This window comes from Saimiri boliviensis, chromosome 18, assembly GCF_048565385.1.
Source record: "Saimiri boliviensis isolate mSaiBol1 chromosome 18, mSaiBol1.pri, whole genome shotgun sequence".
Lineage (NCBI taxonomy): Eukaryota > Metazoa > Chordata > Mammalia > Primates > Cebidae > Saimiri > Saimiri boliviensis.
Genome location: NC_133466.1, coordinates 2586056 through 2609541, shown reverse-complemented (window position 1 = coordinate 2609541; position 23486 = coordinate 2586056). Strand labels below are relative to the sequence as shown.

The window sequence follows — 23486 nt, the reverse complement described above, 5'->3', positions numbered from 1 at the left end:
AGGTGGCCAGGCTTGGGGGCCAGACAGCCTCACGGCTCCCCTCCCCAGCCTGCCTGGAGGTGCTGTCACTGACTCAGCTCCAGCAGACAAGGGTCCCTCAGGGTCCACTGCTCGGTTGACCCCAGTGAGTCGGACCCTCTCTCAGAAGCCACAGACTGCGTCTCGCCCAGCTCGGAGGCACCTGCTGGGCTAGCGCACACCTTAGCGGCACCTGTAGCAAGGCGGGCGGGGCAGGTCGTCCTGTGGGTGACGCTTTGCGAGCACACACGTTCAGCCAGCTCTGTTTTCCAGTCTGGGGACAATGGCAAAAGGAATAGAAAGCCTGCGGTTTGGCCTACAGGGTCCTGGGGTCATCCTGGGGTTACATCTCGGCCACCAGGCTTGGGGTTCTGTGTGCAATTCCAGGGGAGACCTACAGCCCACCGTACACTCCTGACAGCCGTTACCACAAAGAAAATTTGGCTGATCTGTGTGCCCCGGGGAGTGTCTTCATTACACATTGCATTTCGTTCATTCCATTTAATGCTGGATTGGTCTGAGTAATGGTTTGGAAACTATCTTTTACTTCAAAACGTTTGTGCATCTGTGATTTTCTGAGTTTATATCTGGACGGGGCGCCGTAATGCTGCACGATGGACAAGGTGCAGGGAACCCTGGTTCCATGGCTCAGGACAGGTCCGGCGTCTCTGAACCCCGTCCCCACACATAGCCCCCTTCCCAGGCCCTTGTGTCTTGGGTCGCTGCTGGCCCCGTGAGGTGACGCTCTGCAGCTCCCACCTGTCCAGGCTGAGGGTGGCTGTTCCAAAACCCACTCAGTTGACTCCATCTTGAATCAAACCCATGTTTAAATGTGTGGCTCAGGGTTCCCGTTGAATGACAGGTGTGGCATTTGAATCTGTAAACAATGAGTACACCTTTAAGGTCTGTGCACTCTTTGCTTCAAGCACCATGGAAGGCCCAAATCGCCTCGCTTTGCACAGGAGCGCGGCTTCGTCAGGACTCAGCCCCAGGCAGCCCTGTGGGCACCTGGTGGGGGCCGGATGCGGGTCACGAGGAGAAGCCAGCAGAGGGTGTGCCCTCCGCCTCGTCCCCACAGGACTTCCCTCTCTTGCCACACACACTTGGCCTCCGCCGGGACCCGGGGGTTCCAGCCAAACTCCTCTTCCCAACGCTGCCCGGCGGCTGCCCGCAGGCGGGAAGGCTCAGTCGCGTCCCCGCGCGGGCCCTGTTGCTCCCCAGATTCCGCTGGTTGTCCGGCAGCCTCAGGTCTCTGAGGGGATGAAGCAAAGTCGAGAAGTGACCGTTTGTCTGGCTTTGTTCTCGGGAGTGTGTGTGTCTTTGGAGTGTGGCCCCCACACATCTGCCAGCCTTGGAGAATGCTCTTCTGCCCTGACGTGCGGCCGTGCCCTGGCATGGGAAGCGCCTGCTGTGCCCCGCAGGCCACAGAGTTGTCACAGGCCTATTGTGCAGTCATCAGGCCTGGGAGCTTTGCACATCCCGCCACCTCCCACCCAACGTCACCACTACTCAGGCCAGTGAAGCCATCACAGCACCCCAGAGGAGACAAATTCTGCAGCTCGGAGAGCTGGGGTAGGTGATGGGAGGGTAGGGACTGGAGGTTCTTGGCCAGCAGTCTTCTCACCCTGCGCCACCGGCTCCCCCGTCCTCCCCTCGTCCTGCCCAGCCCTCCTCCCTGCCCTCTCTGCAGTTTAAACTGGCAGTGATGCAGTGGCAGACATGACTTGGGGAAGTAACCCTAGGACCTGCTCTTCAGTTCCCATTCCCAGTGAGACGGTACCTGGCGGGAGCTTCTCGTCCTCTTCAGAAGTGGCCTGGGGGTCCCGGGGCCCTGATCCAACCCAAAGCTGCAGTCAGGAGAACATGTGGCCATGCGGGTGTCATCAGAAAGGCCGGCCAGGCCTTCCCAGGCGGAGCTTCTGTTTGGCCTCTACCTGCTGGAGTGATGCCCCCAGCATCTCCAGTGAGGCCTAGAAACAATGCCGTCTCCTCTTCACTGAGTCCAGAGTCACTTCCGTCTACTGCCTGTCCAGTGTCTGTCAGGGCCTGACTCTGAGATGAGATTGTTTGCTGAAGGGCTGCATGGGCTCTTGCATGATGTTCTTTCAGGAACTTTAAATGGAGGAGGCACGTCATGAGTGTGCATTAAGAAGCCATGCCACTGTTCTGCTGCTGCTGTGTTTTTTGTTTTTTGTTTTTGAGACGGAATCTCACTCTGCCTCCTAGGCTAAGGCACACTGGCGCAATCTCAACCCACTCTAACATCCACCTCCCGGGTTCAAGCAATTCTGCCTCAGCCTCCCAAGGAGCTGAGATTACAGGTGCCTGCCACCATGCCCAGCTAATTTTTTGTATTTTTAGTAGAGACGGGGTTTCATCATGTTGGCCTAGCTGGTCTCGAGCTCCTGACCTCCGGTAATCCACCCGCCTTGGCCTCCCAAAGTGCTGGGGTTACAGGCATGAGCCACTGCGCCTGGCCTATGCTGGCTGTTTGTCACAAATGTGTATATGTTGAGTATGAGCCATTCACTTAGCAATATTTAATTATTGAGGCTTTTTAGATGTTGTAACATATTTTAGGGCTACTTTCTTGTTCTTTTTCATGGTTTTCCTGGTTCCTCTTTCCTGTTTAATTTTCCATATGAACTATGGAATCAGCATGTCTAGTTCTGGGGCCGTGGGGAACTTTTGCTATTTTAATTAAGATTCAGTTATATATTTAGGTTTACATATCATTTATATATTACTGTTTAACAACTCACCTCAAAATTTATCAATTTGGAACAACCACCATTTGGGGGACCCACAATTCTGTGGGTCAGCAATTTGGGTTGGGCTCAGCAAGGTGGTTCTTCTGCTGGTTTCACCTGTGGTCACTGGAGTGGCTGCCATCAGCCCACTACACCAGAGCACCTGGGTGTGAGGTGGACGGGACGGAGAAGGAGAAGTGGGGAAGTGAAGTGGGGAAGGAGGGGCTAACAGCTGTTTCTCAGTTCTCCACTATGGACTTGGATTTGGATTGCTGAAATCCATATGTAATTAAAAAGTTATCTCTATCCCATAATTCAAAACTCCCATCTAGAGCATCAGAAGTGATGTATTTTGGTATCCTGAAATGTCTTTTTCCTTTGCCAGCTGCTGTCTGCTGAGAGCCAGCCTTGCTCTCGGGAGGGCAGCTTGGGCAGGGCAAAGGGAGGCTTCAGGGGTTTGGAAATGTCAGAGGATCCCAGAGTAGTTGCTAGTGGCAACACCTTCTTCCTGGACCCCAGGACCCAAGGACAGCAGAGGCCACCCCAGCTCTGCCCAGCTCCTGCCCCCGCACAGAGCAGCATGCCAGCTGGGCTATGGAATTTTGGGAAGACAGTGCTGCATTTCAGAGCAGTGCCATCTCCTCTGGGGGATTTCAACACTGGTGGCAGAGGCATGAAAGGCTCATGGGTGGAGGAGCTGGTGTTGACCCCTCATAGAAGCCAGGTTGCTGGGCTATGCATGCAGAGAAAACCAGGGACTCCTCTGTTCAGGAGGAAGAAATGGAGAAGGCTGGCAGTCCCTGCAGCAGTGTGGAGGTGGTGGGCTTGGAACTGCAGTTTCCAGTCCATAAAAAGGTGTTGTCAGAAGTTTGGGGTTTTGGGCAAAGAAGGGGGTCCCTGGGGAGACTGCATGTGGATGGAGCCTCTGCCTGGCTAGTTCTGGAGGAAGAAGGGCACAGGGACCAGCAGCAGGGAGAAGGGTTGTATGCTGCAAAGGACCTGGGCAGGTGGGGGGCAGGCTGGTGGGGCATGGCATGGATGGCGGAACACGGGGACGGGCCCGTTCCTTTCCAGAAGTACGGATCTGGGATGAGGCAGCCCGTGCATTGCTTGGGCTGTCTGACAGCACCAGAGGCGGGGCGGCAACTGCAGGCCTTTGTCGTCCTGTGGTCCTGGAGGCTGCAAGTTCAAGGTCAAGGATTCCCTCCAAGGCATCTCACCTGGGCTGTGACTGCACGCGGGCTCCCCTTTCCATCAGGACCCCGGTCAGATGGAATCAGGGCCACCCTAGTGATATCATCGGACTTCATCACCATTTTAAGGACCCTGTCTCCAAATAAGGTCACATTTCAAGGACCTGGATGTTACCTTTGTGGAGGGAACTCAATTCACCCTAATAATAGGTGACTGAGCTGGGTACCTTTGTGGAGGGAACTTAGTTCGTCCTAATAATAGGTGACTGAGTTGGGTGTAGGCCTGCAGGGCTGCGCTCTGATTGGTAAGCAGTCCTCTGCCCCTGCCCAGGCAAAGGCAGCGTCGTCCCTCACCTCTGCTCCCCTGATGTAAGAAGGTGCAGTAGCTTGTGCAAGGCCCATGACAAAACCCAAGAAGCAGCCGTCATGCCCCAGGACCAAGACGTGCCGACGCCAGGCTCCCCAGTGATCTAAACCTGTGGTCTCATGCAGGGCTCAGGAGCAACTCAGTTTCCTCGCTGTCTCAGTGGCATCTGAGCAGCCATGAAAAAGTGCCATGGGGACCGGAGGGGCCCACTGGCACACCTCCCAAGGGGCCCACTCTCACCCCTCTGGGCGCTGGCATCCTGCCCCAGAGATCAGATGGAACCGCAGAGGTGGACCGACCCCTGGAGGCCCCACCCTGTGTGGCTCTTCTCTCCCGGGCGTTCTCCGAGGTCCCTGGGGTGCTGGGATCCTGCCCAGGCTGTCTGCCATGGTCAGGGTGTCAGTGGTGCCACCGTCACCAGGTGATGGGAGGTCCTCCATCGCTGGTCAAGCGGCGTTATGCGCCTCTGATGGGATGTGGCAGGAAGTGCCCAGTGGCTCTGCTGTGCGTTGTTGGCCAGAAATGTTGGACCCGAGTTAATCGTGAGGAAACAGAAATCCAGAGCGTGGGCACGCCGGACAGCTGCCTTCGCCTCTTCAGCACCAGGACAGGCTGGGAGTGTCTAGGGGAGAAGGGGCAGAGACACCCATTCAAATGCATGCGTGTCCCTGACAGGGCCCTGCCTCTGAAAAGCTAGGAGGGTCACTTGGGGACAGTTGGTGGAGTCGGAACATGGATGGGATGTCTGGCAATATTCTGCAGTGTTCATTTCTTGGGTGTGCTCACGGTGGCCCAGTGAGCAGGCTGTCTTGTTTCGCAGGAGACATGGGTGGACATGGCGGGGAGTGCCGTGACGCAGCCCAGGAGACCTTTTCAGCTTAAAGCCTGTGCATAAGGAATGTGCAAGTGAATTTGAGATGTCCATACGCATTTCATTGCAGAATGTTAGTTTAGGGTGATCGATAAAAGACTTTCAAGCCCAATGTCAGGCACAAGAGACTTTTAATATATTCCACGGCCATAAGATCCCACGGACGAAGCAGGTGCAGACCCCAGGAGCAAATGGAATGAAGCCTCCAGAAGAGGCTTTTCTGTGCGGTTTGAACATGGGTGCCAGTGGTGGCCGTCCAATCGTGATGGCATTGGGGTTCTACAAGCTACATTGGAGAAGAAAGAATAAAGCTGTGCTTTACAAAGTCAAAATCTACAATATGCCAGACGACATCCCTTGCCTATTTAAACTTGGGTTTAAAAATGCAGAAGTTGGCCAGGTGCAGTGGCTCATGCCGGTAATCCCAGCACTCTGGGAGGCTGAGGCCGGAGGGTCCCTTGAGCCCAGGAGATCAAGGCTGCTGTGAGCCATGATTACGTCGCTGCACTCCAGCCTCGGTGACGGGGAGATCCTCTCTCTATAAATAAATGAAAATAAATAAAAACGTAGACGCCAACTTCACATTGTCTGGGGACACATAATTTTCTAAAAATCGCTTTAATAGGTACGTGAGCAAATGCTTTTGGGGACCAGCAAGTCCAGGCCCCTCCCGGTGCTTTCCTGCTCTGCCAGGACTTTCGAGCTGGAGGCAGGGCACTTTCCCCACCATTGCCCTTCTGCAGGGCAGGCAGCGGCCCCTGCCCTCCACCATCGGAGGCTTGCGCAATCAGTTAGCGTGGGCCGGGTCTATCAAGGAGGTCCGGGCGGGCTGGGTGCTAGGAGGTGGAACAGGGCACCCACGAGGTCTGTGAGTGGGACCCCCTGCTGGCTGGACAGAGACGTGGTGATGGCCTAGGGAAACTGTGCCAGGCGCTCTTGTGGGGCAGGCAGGTGGGAGAGCCCCTGAGTGCCACTGGCTGGAATTAAGCAGGTGAACAGCAGATCTCCTTGGAATGGAATCCGGTCCATAGTAAGTGACGAAGACATGTGTTTTGACTCTGTATCTAGGACCTCCAGGAGGTAAAGGTTAATGATCCAGGCAGGTGGCCTTCAGCGAGGGAGCACGTCAGGAGATGGCCGGGGGCTGCACAGACAGCTGGGGACACTGTCCTAGGTGTGACCTTGGGCCACAGAGCGGGGTGGTGGACTTGCTGCCAGAATTGAGCTCCAAGGCTGAAGCCAGCCCCTCTGATCTGGCGTTGGCCGGCTCCGTCCACCCTGTTTGAGGCTTACTGCCACAGAGACCTCCTGTGAGAGGAGCTGGAGATGCCAGAGTCCCGGGGGGAGTGAGTGCTGTGTGGCATGCAGGCCAGGAGAAACGTGTGCCAGAGGGAAGGTGTGGACTCTCCCGGGAGTCTCTGCATAGACTTTCCAGCCCAGAGGTTCAGGTGATGGAGCAGGGACTGCCTGCTTCGTAACACCGACGACAGTTGATAAAGTGGATTCGCAGGTGGAAGCTGCGTCCACGCAGAGGCTGGAATGTGAACGTGCGTCAGGGCTCTGATCCTCAAAGGCACCCGGTCATGAAGTTCATTTTTAAAAATTAGATTCTCAGCCGGGCATGGCGGCTGATGCTTATAATCCCAACACTTTGAGAGGCCAAGGCAGGCGGATCACCTGAGGTCAGGAGTTCAAGACCAGCATGGCCAATATGGTGAAACCCCACCTCTACTAAACGTACAAAAATGTGCTGGGCGTGGTGGTGACACCTGTGGTCCCAGCTACTCAGGAGGCTGAGGCATGAGAATCGCTTGAACCCAGGAGGCTGCAGGCTGTGGTGAGCTGAGAGGGCACCACAGCACTCTAACCCGGGCAACAGTGTGAGAATCTATTTCAAAAAAATAAAGGTCAGTTTCTTGTACTTTGTGCCCTAACAATGGAATCAGCAGGCCTGCTATGGAGTTCAGGCGTCTGCTTTCCAGAGCATCGCAGCTGATGTGCCAGCCCTCAAGCTGGCTTGTCGGGACCCTGGTTCTTCTGGCCCAGTGAGGAGTGACGTGTGCCTCTGCGTGGGGACTGCCTGGTCTCCTGGGGCTGTGCTGTCCCAGGTGGGGGCCAGGTGATGGGCTGCAGGGTGGCCCCCACCCTGTGCAACTCAAGGTCTGGTCAAATATATCATCTCTAGTGCAAGAAAGGCACCCTGAGACAGCAAGCCTGGTCCGCCCAGCACGCCTGAGGCTCCGCTCTCAGGGGCCCTGCCCACACCGGGGGCTGCAGGGTGTCCGGGCGAGCACTGACTGCTGAGCCTCGCTGCCTGGACCGGCGCTGGCTCTACTGCCGACTCCCGGTGTGGCCGCCCGTGGCGCACTCAGCCTCTCATGCCTCCATGCTCACGTGTCTACTGGGGCAGGGAGGGTGTCCTGCCAGGGTTGTCTGGGAGTGCGTGGGAGGTGTTTGTCGCGGACCGTGGCACACAGTTAAGCCCCGAGAAAGTGCCCTTGTTGCCCCTGTGTCTTCTCTGTCCTTTCTGTCTAGGGCATTAACTTCCTACTGCTGCTTTAACGGATCAGCCCAAAGCGTGGTCACATAAAACAGCAGTAGAGGGCCGGGCGCGGTGGCTCAAGCCTGTAATCCCAGCACTTTGGGAGGCCGAGGCAGGTGGATTGCGAGGTCAAGAGATCGAGACCATCCTGGTCAACATGGTGAAACCCCGTCTCTATGAAAATACAAAAAATCAGCTGGGCATGGTGGCACGTGCCTGTAATCCCAGCTACTCAGGAGGCTGAGGCAGGAGAATTGCCTGAACCCAGGAGGCGGAGGTTGTGGTGAGCCGAGATCGCGCCATTGCACTCCAGCCTGGGTAACAAGAGTGAAACTCCGTCTCAAAAAAAAAAAAAAAAGAACAGCATTAGAGCTCACACCCACCATGTGGAGTCAGCAGTGCGGCAGCGACTGAGCTGGGTGCGGGGCTGCAGGTGAGCTGAGGCCAGGGCTGGGCTTATCTGAAAGTTTGACGGGCCAGAGGACCCTCGGGGCACGAGGTCAGCCCCTCCGCGCAGGCAGGCCCGGACGCTCACACGTCCTTGTGACGTGGCCATCTCGGGAGCAGAGCCAGGCAGAGACCGTCCTCTCTGTCACCCAGCCTTGGCAATGACATACATTTCTGCAAGGCTGTTCGGCACATGTGACGAGAAGCCAGGCCGCGGTCGGAAAGGCAAGAGGACGCTTCCACCTTCCGAGGGGAGGGGCATAAGCGACTCAGGCCCATTTCTACACTGTGACCAGAGCTCTCGTACCCACGGTTTCGGGGAAGCCCAGGGCCCCATGTCTGGGAGAGGTGACTTAATGCCCCTCGGTGGAGAACGTCCAGTGGTGGTGGGAGTGAGGCTGGCTTCGGTGGCGCCGAGTGCTGTGCAGAGCATCTTCTGCAACCCCCCGAGAGGTGGAGCAGGGGCCTGCATGGAGGGCACTCGGTGGCACCAGAACAGCGGGTTTCCCGGGCGTGTGGCGTGCGCCTCCATGGAGGGCCTTGCTCCGGGTACACAAATGGGTGCAGTGGGGGCAGCCAGCGGCTGGCACAGTGGCTGCTCTGGGAATGCAGACGGGCAGCTGGTGCCACATCAGAGCCTGCCCCTGTGCCTGCCATGGGAGCACACTCGGTGCCCTTCCAGAGGGCCAGGTGCTGCATGTGGGGGTTGCAGAACCACTCAGAAGCAGTGCCGCAAGAGCAGAGGCCGCCAGCTTCCCCGCTGAAGCTGTGAGACGTGCGTGGAAGGACAGGGGGAGCCGGTGGCGTTCCTGCGGAGTCACCGCCTTTGTGTAGGAAACCAGAACAGAAGTCTTTAGCTTAAAATACGCACAGGCACGCGGGAGTGAAAAGCACTGATTCCCACACCCAGGGGCCTGAGCCTCCCAGCTCTGCGCAGATTGCATGGTGGTTTGGATATTTTAAATGAGATACTAAATCAAATAAAAATTACGATGCCGACCTCAAGTTAATCACGATCAAAATGTGGGTGTGTTCCTTCCAGACTCTCGTTCTTCTTCCTTTCTTGTTTGCATGGTAGAGTGTGTGTGCGCGTGGCATGGTTATACACACAGTGTGTGTTGTGTGTGTGAGACCGTGGTGCATATGAGTGTGTATGGGATGGGGCGGTGTTGCAGTGTGTAGTGTGTGATACAATGTGTGTGTGTGGTGCAGAGGGTATGGGGTACATGGGGCAGTGTGTGTGGGATGTGGTGTGTGTTTTGCACTGTGCTGTGTGATTTGTGCTACAGTATGTATAGTGTGTGCGCAGTGTGTGTGGCTTGTGGTATGGTGTGTGCAGTGTGGTGTGCAGCGTGTGTGTGAGCATGTGTGTGGTTTGTGGTGTGTGTGGTTTGTGGTGTGGCATCTATAGCGTGTAGTGGTTTGTGATGTGGTGTATGGCGTGTGTGTGGTTTGCAGTGTTTTATGATGTGTATATGGTTTGTGGTGTGTGTGTGGGGGCATGTATGTGGTTTGTGCTGTGGTGTGTGTGACCTGTGTGTGGCTTGCGGTGTGGTGTGGTATATGTGTGATTTGCAGTGTGTGTAGCATGTGTGGTTTTCAGTGTGGTGTGTGTGGCATATGTGTGGTTTGTGGTGTGTGGCGTGTGTAGTGTGTGTGGTTTGGGATGTGTGCTGTGTGTGTGGTTTGTAGTGTGTGGCATGTGTGTGGTTTGTGGTGTGCTGTGTGTGGCGTGTGTGTGGTTTGTGATGAGGTGTGTGTGATTTGTGGTGTGTATGGCGTGTGTGTAGTTTGTGGTGTGGTGTGTGGCATATGTGTGGTTGTGTTGTGTGTGTGTGGTTTGTGGTGTGGCATGTGTGTGATTTGCAGTGTGTGGTGTATGTGTTTTGCAGTGTGGTGTGGGGTGTGTGGTGTTTGTGGTGTGGTGTTTGTGGCGTGTGTGTGGCTTGTGTTTGGCCTGTGTGTGGTTTGTGGTGTGGTGTGCTGTGTGGCATATGTGTGGTTTATGGGGTGGTGTGGTGTGTGTAGTGTGTGTGTGGTTTGTGGTGTGGCGTGTGTGGTGTGTGTGTGGTTTGCAGTGTGATGTGGTGTGTGTGGCATGTATGTGGTTTGCAATGTGTGTGTGGTTTGTGGTGTGCTGTGGTATGTGTGGCATGTATGTGTTTTGTGGTGTATGCATGGCATGTGTGAGGTTTGTGATGTGTGTGTTTGGTTTGTGGTATATGTGTGGTGTGTGTGTGGTTTGTGATGTATTGTGTGTGGCGTGTGGCATTTGCAGTGTGCTGTGTTGCATGTAGGGTGTATGTGGTTTGTTGTGTGTGTGCAGCATGTGTGTGATTTGTGGTGTGCTGTGGTGTGTGTGGTTTGCGGTGTGCTATAGCATGTGTGGTTTGTGATATGATGTGTGGTGTGTATGTCAGCGTGTGGTATGTGTGGTGTGTGCAGCATGTGGTGTGTGTGGTTTGTGGCATGGTGTGCAGTGTGTGAGCGTGTGGTGTGTGTGGTTTGTGGTGTGGTGTGCGGTGTGTGTAATCATGTGGTGTGTGTGGTTTGTGGCATGGTGTGCGGTGTGTGAGCCTGTGGTGTGTGTGGTTTGTGGCGTGGTGTGCGGTGTGTGAGCGTGTGGTGTGTGTGGTTTGCAGCATGGTGTGCAATGTGTGAGCATGTGGTGTGTGTGGTTTGTGGCGTGGTGTGCGGTGTGTGGTGTGTGTGGTTTGCAGCATGGTGTGCAGTGTGTGTCTGTGTGGTGTGTGAGCATGTGGTGTGTGTGGTTTGTGGCGTGGTGTGCCGTGTGTGTGAGCATGTGGTGTGTGTGGTTTGCGGCGTGGTGTGCAGTGTGTGAGCATGTGGTGTGTGTGGTTTGTGGCATGGTGTGCGGTATTTGTCTGAACATGTGGTGTGTGTGGTTTGTGGCGTGGTGTGCGGTGTGTCTGAGTGTGGTGTGTGTGGCTTGTGGCGTGGTGTGCCGTGTGTGTCTGAGCGTGTGGTGTGTGTGGTTTGTGGCATGGTGTGCCGTGTGTCTGAGCATGTGGTGTGTGTGGTTTGTGGCATGTGTGATGTGAGCGTGTGGTGTGTGTGGTTTGTGGCATGGTGTGCCGTGTGTGTCTGAGCGTGTGGTGTGTGTGGTTTGTGGCGTGGTGTGCCGTGTGTGAGCGTGTGGTGTGTGTGGTTTGTGGCATGGTGTGTGGTGTGTGAGTGTGGTGTGTGTGGCTTGTGGCGTGGTGTGCCGTGTGTGTCTGAGTGTGTGGTGTGTGTGGCTTGTGGCGTGGTGTGTGATGTGAATGTGTGGTGTGTGTGGCTTGCGGCGTGGTGTGCCATGTGTGTCTGAGCGTGTGGTGTATGTGGTTTGTGGCGTGGTGTGCCGTGTGTGTCTGAACGTGTGGTGTGTGTGGCTTGTGGCGTGGTGTGCCGTGTGTGTCTGAGCGTGCGGTGTGTGTGGCTTGCGGCGTGGTGTGCCGTGCGTGTCTGAGCGTGTGGCGTGGTGTGCGGTGTGTGTGGTTTGTGGCGTGGTGTGCCGTGCGTGTCCGAGCGTGTGCTGTGTGTGGCTTGCGGCGTGGTGTGCCGTGCGTGTCTGAGCGTGTGGTGTGGGGTGGGGTGTGCTGTGCAGCGGGTGTGTCTGAGCGAGAGGCGTGTGCGGGGTGTTCCCGTGCGGGCGCGGGCCCCGTGACGCTGCCCCTGACGCCTCCCCGGCCCGTGTCTCCGCAGGACGGCCGTGCTGAGCGAGGGGCCGTGCACCCGCTCCTGAGCGCCATGGGCCTGCTGGCCTTCCTGAAGACCCAGTTCGTGCTGCACCTGCTGGTCGGCTTCGTCTTCGTGGTGAGCGGTGTGGTCATCAACTTCGTCCAGCTGTGCACGCTGGCGCTCTGGCCGGTCAGCAAGCAGCTCTACCGCCGCCTCAACTGCCGCCTCGCCTACTCACTCTGGAGCCGTGAGTGTCTGCGGCCGCTCCCTGCCGCGCGGGGCTCCCGTGGGAGTGGGGCGGGACCGTGGACGGGGCGGGCGTGGGCCCTCGGGCGGAGCCTGAAGTGGGGGCTGTGCGGAGGTGCCGGGGCCACCCGGCTGGCGGGCTGTGGGGAGGCGCCCGGCCACCACGTTTTCTTAGCCTGAGCCGTGGGACGCGCCGGTCTGACCATGCTGACCCACAGCGATGGCAGCTTCCCACGGTTTACCAGAGCATGTGGGAATCTTTAAACAAACAAAAGTAAAGAGAACGATGAGCTCCGTTCACCCGTTACCACGCTGCCGCGGCTGCCCACACGGCCATCTGGGCGTCCTGCTCCCCCGACACCAGGGCACGCCGAAGCGCGTTCCAGCATTCCTGAAAGCAGAGGGCTCCTGCAGCCCTCCACATCAAACACGTGCAGCTGTGTGTCTGTCTGTGCCTCCGTGTGTGTGTGTTTGTGTGTGCTTACACGCAGAGAAACCGGTCTTCACCTGTCATGTGGACAGACTTAGAAGCTTGGTAACAACACCCACCCCACGTGGACGGGTAACTCTCACGCCAGGCGTGGCAGGGGCAGGAACAGGCACATCTCCGGAGGCTGGCTTGGCAGTGGCTATCAACAGCTGGAGTGGTTGCAGTCTTCAGCTCAGTAATTCCACAGAATGACATGCAGCCACAGAGACATGTGCACATGTGCACAGCTGGACAGGTGTTCTTATGATTGTGTCACTCGATACTAGCACAGAACCGCAACCTAAGTGCCTGTCACTGAAGACTCACTGTGCCACGCCCTACGGGGACTCTCTGTGGCCATCCCCAAGAGCCTTCAGCTTCCACAGACAGTTTTAAATGAAAAAGAAAGTCTACGACGAAGTGCCTAGTATGCTGTGATTCATTTTGTTTCTTGAGGAAGGGCGCTGTGTGTGTGGTGTGTACATGTGTAGGAAAATCCCAGAAGGATCCGGGCGCGGTGGCTCACGCCTGTAATCCCAGCCCTTTGGGAGGCCGAGGTGGGTGGATTACCCGAGGTCAGGAGTTCAAGACCAGCCTGGGCAACAGGGTGAAACCCCGTCTCTACTAAAAATACAAAAAAATAGCCAGGCGTGGTGATGTGTGCCTATAGTCCCAGCTACTTGGGAGGCTGAGGCAGGAGAACTGCTTGAACCTGGGAGTGGAGGTTGCAGTGAGTTGAGATCACGCCACAGCACTCCAGCCTGGGCGACAGAGTGAGACTGTCGAAAAATAAAAAGAAAAGAAAAATCTCAGAAGGATGGCTGAGAAAGCTGCGCGGTGCTGATATCCAGGGCATGGGTGGGTTTACACGTTATTCACACTCTCCTGCTGTTGCCACGTCTTCACGGGAGCACACACGCACTGTGTCTCACGTGGGAAACAGTGGGCCTGTGGCCCTTGTCTCTGTGTCCTTCCAACTCAGGAGCAGGCAGCACTGCTGAAAAGGCCATTTATGTCACAGCCACCTCTATGCCTGCGACACCTGCTGCCTGCAGAGACTGGTAACCCAGCCCTTAGGCCAGCCTGTCTTAAATGTGTTACAGCTTCAGTTCCTGGCTTGTTTTTTAAATAAAAGGCTGCTGCTTTGCTTGTGGGAAGGGAAAATTAGAAATCCTGTAATATAAAATACACAAATGAGTTATTCGTGAATGTACTGGATAAGAGGAATACGTACACTAAGGGCAAATATTAACTAAAGAAAACCAAATTACAGACTCCTACTTTCTAGCAGGATTCTGAAGCTAAAACACTACAAAACAGCTAAATCCTGGATGGAACTGGCTTTTTAATGCACTTCCAAGTTCACAGTAAAGAAAAAAATCCTCTCAGCTTCACTCTTCCACCTAAAAGCCAGGGTGTGTGTGTGGAAACGGAATGTCCACACTGCGTTTCAGGAGCCGAACCCCTGGGCAGCCATAACAGGGAGCTGACATGAAAGCAGGACTCCTGGGTGAGAAGGCGTGAGACGAGCCAGGCCAGCAGAGACCCTGGGTTTCAGCAGAGGCAAAGCAAAAGGATGCTCTGGGGAAAGTCTCTAGTTTAGGCCTGAAGAATCCCACAGATTAAGAAAAATTAAATGTGAATTCATAATCAAGAATGACATCGTAAGCAGATTTAGAAAAAAGACCACCCAAACGGGCCAGAGTTGGGCAAGAACCAAGCAGAACTTCTGTAAATGAAAACTGTCGATTCTTTAAAGCAAAAACTTCGGAATGGAGTTTGAATGAGATTAGATAGAGTTCATGAGAGAATGACTGCAGCCGACATCGAAGTGAAGAAATCATCCCGTGACAGCAAAGGAGACGAAAAACGTGAAGCAGGCGTGAGAAGACCTAAGGACGGAAGGACAAGCTTCGTGAAATAGGACCGGGCCCCCTCCCCAAAGGAGAGAACAGGAGAAGCCGCGTGGAAAGGGAGGATGCCTGAGGACCTCCCGAACCGACAGAGGCACGATTCTGCAGATACAGGAACCACAGGTACGCCAAGCAGCGCCAAAGCGCAGAAAACCACACCTGGGCAGGCCCCAGGGCACACAGACCATCAGAGGCCAGAAGGAGCCGGGAGCAGTGGCTCATACCTCTAATCCCAGCACTCTGGGAGGATCACCTGAGGTTAGGAGTTTGAGACCAGCCTGGCCAACATGGTGAAACCCTGACTCTACTAAAAATACAAAAATTAGCTAGGCGTGGTGACAAGTGCCTGTAATCCCAGCTACTTGGGCAGCTGAGGTAGAATTGCTTGAACCCGGGAGGGGGAAGTTGCAGTGAGCTGACACTCCAGCCTGGGTGACAGAGTGAGACTCCATCTCAAAAAAAAAAAAAAAAAAAAAAAAAATGATGAGGCTCTGAATGCCCCTAGAGATAGAGAAAAGCTGGAGAGCCGTGCTAGACGGTCAGCAGTGAGGCCGACAGCAGAGTTCTCGTGGCAGGTAGCAGTGGCGGGAGACGGCGGAAGATCCTCAGTGTGCTGAGAAATCGCCAACCCAGCGCTCTGTGTCGTTCAAGAGTATGAAGGAAATAAAAAGGTTTTGGTAAACAAAAAAATGAGAGCATAGATCTTCACTTAAATATTTTTAATATTTAAAATATTAAATATTAGATAGATCTAATATTTAGATCTATCTAAAGATCTTAAATATTTTTTTAAGGATGTGTTTCAGTAAGAACAAAAATTTAAAAAGCAGGGTCTGATTTTCAAGAAAGAATGGCAGCCAAAGCAATCAGCAGATGGGTGAATCTAAACCCCATGTGGAATAACAAGGATGCCCGGCCGGGCGCGGTGGCTCACGCCTGTAATCCCAGCGCTTTGGGAGGCCGAGGTGGGCAGATCACCTGAGGTTGGGAGTTTGAGACCAGCCTGACCAACATGGAGAATCCTCGTCTCTACTAAAAACACAAAATTAACCAGGCACGGTGGCACATGCCTGTAGTCCCAGCTACTTGGGAGGCTGAGGCAGGAGAATTGCTTGAACCTGGGAGGCGGAGGTTGCAGTGAGCTGAGATTGCACCACTGCACTCCAGCCTGGGTGACAGAGTGAGACTCCATCTCAAAACAAAAAAAACAATTTTACTGAGTTAAAATTCCCCCTTGCAAAATGTACAGTTGCGCAGTTCCTAGTTAGGTTGTGTAACCATCACTGCGATCTGATTTCGGAACATTTTACCCCCAGAAGAAGCCGCGCACTCCTTAGGCAGTTGGTGTATCCCACCTTCTCATCTGCTTTCCGGCTCAGTGGATCAGCCTGTTCCGAACAGTTGTGTGAATGGAGTCCCAACACGTGGTGCGCGCGACTGTTTTGTCGCTGAGCGTCACGCGTTCAAGGCTCGTCCGTGCTGCGGGGTGTGTCCGCGTGGCAGTCCTTGTGGTGGCTGGAGAACAGTCAGCTGTGGGCGCACACTGTGTGTAGCTGGGCGGCTTCAGCTCTGTGGCTGGTACGAACAGTGCCGTTATGAAGGTTCACGAACAAGGTTCTGCGGGGACGTGTGTTCCCGTCGCATTCCTGGACGTATAGCTAGGAGCGGGACTGCTGGGTCACCTGTTAACTCCATGTGTGGTGAACGCTTGTGGAGAACCACCCAGCTCTTTCCAAGACAGCGGCACGGCTTTCACCCCCGCCGGGAAGGGGTCGGGGTTCCGGGTTCCCTCAGCCTCACTCAGGCTTGCGACTGTCCGTCTTCTGACAGCTGCCCTGGTGAGGGTGAGGGGCTATCTCCCTGGGGTTCCGACTTGCGTTTCCCTGATGACAAATGACATCAGCATCTTTTCATGTGCCCGTTACCATTTATCCGTCATCTGTGGGGAAACATCTACTCAGACCCTTCGTCCACATTTTAATTGGGATATCCATCTAGTTTTTCTGGTGCCTTCCTGGAGACAGTGAGTTCGAGGTGGTGTTAAAGCACCCGTGGCTCGCAGGCTCACAGGAGGTGTCCAGCCGGCTCCAGCAGGTGGCCTGTTCTGCTGACCCTGGCTCTGTCCCCAGACCCCATGGTGCTTATGCGACCCTGTGCTTGGAGCTGACATGCTTACATCCTCCCGGGGACCCCAGCATCCCCAGAGCCCTCAGAGGCACACAGGCCTCCTGCCTGCAAACAGAGCTCCCAGCCACGAGCCCGCCCACACTCCTGGGAAGCGTATCTTCAGCCCACTGGGGCTGGAACCAGGGGAAGACACCAAGGGAGGAGGCTCCAAGACCCGCTGGGTGGGCCGGGGACACGCACTCAAAGCTGGGACTGGCACCTCGCATGTGCCAGCACCCATGGGCCACATGCGCCCTGCTGTCTTCGGGGACCCTGCAGGCCTCTGGCCGCCTGCCCAGCAGCAAGCTCCGCAGAGGACCCCCAGCCAGCCTTCCTGGGACTGGGCTCTGCCTCACAGGCCTGTTTTCAAAATATGGAAAACCAGTGTAACCCCAAAGAAAGTGTTAGGAGAAAGTAAACTTCCTGTGACTCTATCATCCGTGACTCCACTCGGTTCATTCCTGTGACTCTGTCATCCGTGACTCTACTTCCCTCATTCCTGTGACTCTATCATCTGTGACTCCACTCCCCTCATTCCTGTGATCTGTCATCCGTGACTCTACTCCGTTCCTTCCTGTGACTCTGTCATCCATGACTCCACTCCCCTCATTCCTGTGACTCTATCATCCCTGATTCCACTCCGTTCCTTCCTGTGACTCTGTCATCCGTGACTCCACTCCGTTCCTTCCTGTGACTCTGTCATCCGTGACTCCACTCCCCTCATTCCTGTGACTCTATCATCCCTGATTCCACTCCGTTCCTTCCTGTGACTCTGTCATCCGTGACTCCACTCACCTCATTCCTATGACTCTATCATCCCCAATTCCACTCCCCTCATTCCTGTGACTCTATCATCCGTGACTCCACTCCGCTCTTAACTGCTTTTGTTTTCCACTGTCTATTCTGCGGACAGTCAATGGTTGTAATCTGCTTCCTGATCATCTGGTGGCATTGCTCATCTGCCTGCGCCTCTCATGGGGCATGGCTCTGCAGGATCCGGCCACACCACGGCGCATGTGAGAATCGCGACTGGGCGTACGGACCAGCGGCTCCACGCAGAGTGGGAGTTCTCCCCCATCCTGCCACTGCCTTCCGTCTGTCTAGCCCCAGCTGTGGCTTAGAGAAGGCGTTGTAATTTCAAAGACCGTACTCTGTGTAGCTCAAGACTCGTGTTTAGCAGAGACTTCCGCCCTGGGTGAAAATACTGTAGGTGTCTCCCGTGGGTGCTCCCTGACCATCCCCCGAGGAGGGTCCCCCTGGTGCTGACGCCCTCCTCTGTCCGCAGAGCTGGTCATGCTGCTGGAGTGGTGGTCCTGCACGGAGTGCACGCTGTTCACGGACCAGGCCACGGTGGAGCGCTTCGGGAAGGAGCACGCGATCATCATCCTCAACCACAACTTCGAGATCGACTTCCTCTGTGGGTGGACCATGTGTGAGCGCTACGGTGTGCTGGGGGTGAGTGGAGGGGTTCCTGGAGGGCCGGGGGTGACCGGGGGGCTTCTGGAGAGGGCTGGGGGTGAGCGAGGGGTCCTCAGGAGGGCTGGGGGTAAGTGGGGTGCTTCTAGAGAGGGCTGCAGGTGAGTGGGGGGGTCCCAGGAGGGCCAGGGGTAAGTTGAGGGGGTCCCGGGAGGTCTGGGATTGAGTGGAGGGGTCCTGGGAGGCCTGGGAGTAAGCAGGGGATTCCTGGGAGGCCCGGGGGTGAGTGGGGGTGAGGTCCCAGGGAGGGGCTAGGGTAAGCCATGGGAGTCCCAGGGGAGGTACTGGGGAGTAGGGGTTGCTGGGGGAGGTGCTGGGGGGATATTTTGGGTGGGTTAGTGGGGGTCGCAGCAGAGGAGCTAGGAGAGCCTCGGGGTTCCCAAGGAAAGGACGGAGGGAGCAGGCGAGACCCTTGGGAGGTGCCGTGGAGGCCCCTGGGGTCTGAGTCCCTGGGTGCTCCTCCTGGGACACCTCTCTGAGCTGGGCAGTGGCGCCTGGCTGGTTGAGGGGCCCTGGCCCATGGGGCCTCAGCTGTCCCTGAGCTGTGCCCTTCATGGCCTTTGCTTTTGGGATGACCCCGCCTGCGTGACCACAGAACTACTTCCATTAGCTAAGCTGCCTTGGATGAAATCTAAACTACTCCCGGATACTGACAGAGGAATGTCATTGCAGTCAAAGCCCCTGTGTGAGGCAGGACCCCAGGCCATTCCTGGGAAGCCTGGTACCCTCTGCGTCTGGCTCAGCCACCCTCCCTGAGGATGGGCCCTCTCAGCCACACCTGAGCCTCAGTTTCCTCACTTCTGGGGCAGTCCACCCACCCTCAGAAGCTGGGTCCTCATTCACCACAGACACCCTGAGCCATGAAGCCGTGCCTCGCAGAGTGGCACCACGCAGGAGCTGGGTGCCCCGGGAACCTGCCCAGGCCCCCGCCCCCGTCCAGTGCTGACATGCCGGCTGCCCACCCTCCTCCCTCCAGAGCTCCAAGGTCCTCGCTAAGAAGGAGCTGCTGTACGTGCCCCTCATCGGCTGGACGTGGTACTTTCTGGAGATCGTGTTCTGCAAGCGGAAGTGGGAGGAGGACCGGGACACGGTCATCGAGGGGCTGAGGCGTCTGTCCGACTACCCTGAGTACATGTGGGTGAGTGCACGGAGCGGCCGACGCCCTGCGTGCCGGGAGGAGGCCACGCCAACTCCAGGAGCACCACTGCCCACATCTCGGGCTGGGAAACCCCACGAGAGTCTCCACGCATGGCCACTGTCTCCCACGGGGCCAGGGCTCCGCCATCTGAGCTGCAGGCGTGGAGGTTTCTCCTGGGCCACCTGCCTGCTACCTACTACAGTCCCAGCTCTGCCTAGGCCATCCTGAGGGGACCAGATCGGGGGGGGCAGGGCAGGGTGTCCCCAGTGAGCCCAGCTCTGCCCGCCCTGCTCAGTCTGCATCCCCATTCCTCCTTCTGTCCCTTCTTCCTGGTCTGTCTTGGACAATGGCTGCCTGTGCTGTTAGCATTTCTGGGTTTTGTTTTTTGTTCTTTTTTTTTTTTTTTTTTTTTTTTTTTTAAGACGGAATCTTGCTCTGTTGCCCAGGCTGGAGTGCAGCGGCACAATCTCAGCTCACTGCAATCTCCACCTCCCAGGTTCAAGCCACTCTCCTGCCTCAGCCTCCCAAGTAGCTGAGATTACAGGTGTGTGCCACCACGCCTGGATAATTTTTTGTATTTTTAGTAGAGATGGGGTTTCTCCATGTTGGCCCAGCTGGTCTCAAACTCCTGACCCCAGGTGATCCGACCACCTCAGCCTCCCAAAGTGCTGGTATCACAGGCGCAAGCCTCCACGCCTGGCTGCTGTGAGCGTTTCTAAGTCACGCTGTGGTCAGTAGATGAAACCCTCCCTGTTTCCATGCTCATCAGAGGCTGCTGCCCCAACATACCTTCATACTCCAGTTCTTTCTGGAAACTTCTTTCTGGAGCTCTCCTGTGTGTGTGTGACTGGAGTGCAGGCTGTGGCCCTCGAACAAAAGAACGTTTCAGCCACACCCCTCGCTGCTCACTAAAGCGGTGCCACGATTTCCACAAATTCAGCCACAGCCTTTGCCGCCTGTCAGAGAGGCGGGATGGCTGCTCTGTGGAGTGACCCTTTGTCTCCGTGTCCACCCTAGTTTCTCCTGTACTGTGAGGGGACGCGCTTCACAGAGACCAAGCACCGCATCAGCATGGAGGTGGCAGCCACCAAGGGGCTGCCTGTCCTCAAGTACCACCTGCTGCCGCGGACGAAGGGCTTCACCACCGCTGTCAAGTGCCTCCGGGGGACAGGTAGGCCCCAGACTGCCTGAGCCGGGGCTGTCGCTGTGCTCACGGAAAACAGTGGTTTCTTAAAAAAAAATGAGTGTGTTCCATGTGAAACACAGGCTACCAAAAGAGCAAAAGCAATCAAGTGAGGGGTTAGCACTGGAAGGCTCCCACGTCAGGCTTTGAAGTGATAAAATAATAATTCATGAGAAACAATTAAAATAATAAAAAATACGTAATGCAAAACCTTACACAGGGAAATAATGATGATGATGATATCTTGATGATACTCCAAAAGGAGTCGAAATAAAAGAAAGGGACAAAGAATGGAAAGCAGCCAGACAGCAGGGTCACACTCACAGTGTCAGTACAGTACACGCAGCGTTAGTACACACAGCGTCAGTACACACGCACAGTGTCAGCACACACGCACAGCATACGGTACACACAGCGTCAGTACACACGCACAGCGTCAGCACACACGCACAGCATACGGTACACACAGCGTCAGTACACACGCACAGCATCACACACGCACAGCATACGGTACACACAGCGTCAGTACACACGCACAGTGTCAGCACACACGCACAGCATACAGTACACACAGCGTCAGTACACACAACGTACAGTACACACTCAGCATCAGTACACACAGCATCAGTGCACACAGCATACAGTACACACACAGCATACAGTACACACACTGTACAGTACACACAGCATCAGTACCCACAGCATACAATACACAGGCACAGCATATAGTACACACGCCCAGCATACAGTACACACAGCGTCAGTACACACGCACAGCGTCAGCACACACGCACAGCATACGGTACACACAGCGTCAGTACACACGCACAGCGTCAGCACACGCACAGCATACGGTACACACAGCGTCAGTACATGCACAGTGTCAGCATACACGCACAGCATACAGTACACACAGCGTCAGTACACACACACAGCCTCAGCACACACGCACAGCATACAGTACACACAGCGTCAGTACACACAGCGTCAATACACACAGCGTACAGTACACACTCAGCATCAGTACACACAGCATCAGTGCACACACAGCGTACAGCACACACACTGTACAGTACACACAGCATCAGTACCCACAGCATACAATACACAGGCACAGCATACAGTACACACGCACAGCATACAGTACACACAGCGTCAGTACACACGCACAGCGTCAGCACACACGCACAGCATATAGTACACACAGCGTCAGTACACACGCACAGCATCAGCACACACGCACAGCATACAGTACACACAGCGTCAGTACACACGCACAGCCTCAGCACACACGCACAGCATACAGTACACACAGCGTCAGTACACACAGTGTACAGTACACACTCAGCATCAGTACACACAGCATCAGTGCACACAGCATACAGTACACACACAGTGTACAGTACACACACTGTACAGTACACACAGCATCAGTACCCACAGCATACAATACGCAGGCACAGCATACAGTACACACGCACAGCATACAGTACACACAGCATCAGTACACACGCATAGCGTCAGCACACACGCACAGCATACAGTACACACAGCGTCAGTACACACAGCGTCAATACACACAGCATACAGTACACACTCAGCATCAGTACACACAGCATCAGTGCACACAGCGTACAGTACACACACTGTACAGTACACACAGCATCAGTACCCACAGCATACAATACGCAGGCACAGCATCAGTACACATGCACAGCATACAGTACACACAGCATCAGTACCCACAGCATACAATACACAGGCACAGCATCAGTACACACGCACAGCGTACAGTACACACAGCATCAGTACACACGCACAGCATACAGTAAACACAGTGTCAGTACCCACAGCATACAATACACATGCACAGCATCAGTACACACGCACAGCATACAGTGCACACACTGTCAGTACACAGCATGTAGTACACACACACAGCATACAGTACCCACAGCATACAGTACCCACAGCATCAGTACACACTCAGCGTACAGTACCCACAGCATCAGTACCCACAGCATACAATACACAGGCACAGCATCAGTACACGCACAGCATACCGTACACACAGCATCAGTACCCACAGTATACAATACACAGGCACAGCATCAGTACACACACAGCATACAGCACCCACAGCATCAGTACACATTCAGCGTACAGCATCCACAGCATCAGTACACACTCAGTGTATAGCACCCACAGCATCAGTACACACTCAGCATGCAGTACACACAGCATCAGTACCCACAGCATACAATACACAGGCACAGCATCAGTACACACTCAGCGTACAGCACCCACAGCATCAGTACACACTCAGCATACAGTACACACAGCATCAGTACACACACAGCATACAGTACACGCAGTGTCAGTACCCACAGCATACAATACGCAAGCACAGCATCAGTACACACACACACAGCATACAGCACCCAGAGCATCAGTACACACTCAGCGTACAGTACACACAGCGTCAGTACACACTCAGCGTACAGTACACACAGCGTCAGTACCCACAGCATACAATACACACACACAGCATCAGTACACACACACAGCGTACAGCACCCACAGCATCAGTACACACTCAGCGTACAGTACACACAGCATCAATACACACTCAGTGTACAGTACACACAGCGTCAGTACACACTCAGCGTACAGTACACACAGCGTCAATACACACTCAGCATACAGCACCCACAGCATCAGTACACACAGCATACAACACACAGGCACAGCATCAGTACACACACACAGCGTACAGCACCCACAGCATCAGTACACACTCAGCGTACAGCACCCACAGCGTCAGTACACACTCAGCGTACAGTACACACAGTGTCAGTACCCACAGCATACAATACACATGCACAGCATCAGTACACACACACAGCGTACAGCACCCACAGCATCAGTACACACTCAGCATACAGTACACAGGCACAGCATCAGTACACACACACAGCGTACAGCACCCACAGCATCAGTACACACTCTGCGTACAGCACCCACAC

At 55.1% G+C, this 23486-nt stretch overlaps 1 protein-coding gene across 6 annotated transcripts in view; it reads left to right on the top strand.

Moving 5' to 3' along the window:
* AGPAT3 (1-acylglycerol-3-phosphate O-acyltransferase 3) overlaps positions 1-23486 on the top strand; it is a 109805-nt gene that overhangs the window by 70411 nt on the left and 15908 nt on the right. For all 6 annotated transcript variants that reach the window (XM_039480492.2, XM_074389148.1, XM_074389147.1 and 3 more), the window contains 4 exons: positions 11894-12116; positions 17949-18118; positions 19116-19277; positions 20295-20448. In XM_039480492.2, coding sequence (XP_039336426.1) covers positions 11939-12116; positions 17949-18118; positions 19116-19277; positions 20295-20448 — 664 coding nt within the window. In that variant the 5' untranslated portion in view covers positions 11894-11938. The remainder of the gene's footprint in view (positions 1-11893; positions 12117-17948; positions 18119-19115; positions 19278-20294; positions 20449-23486) is intronic.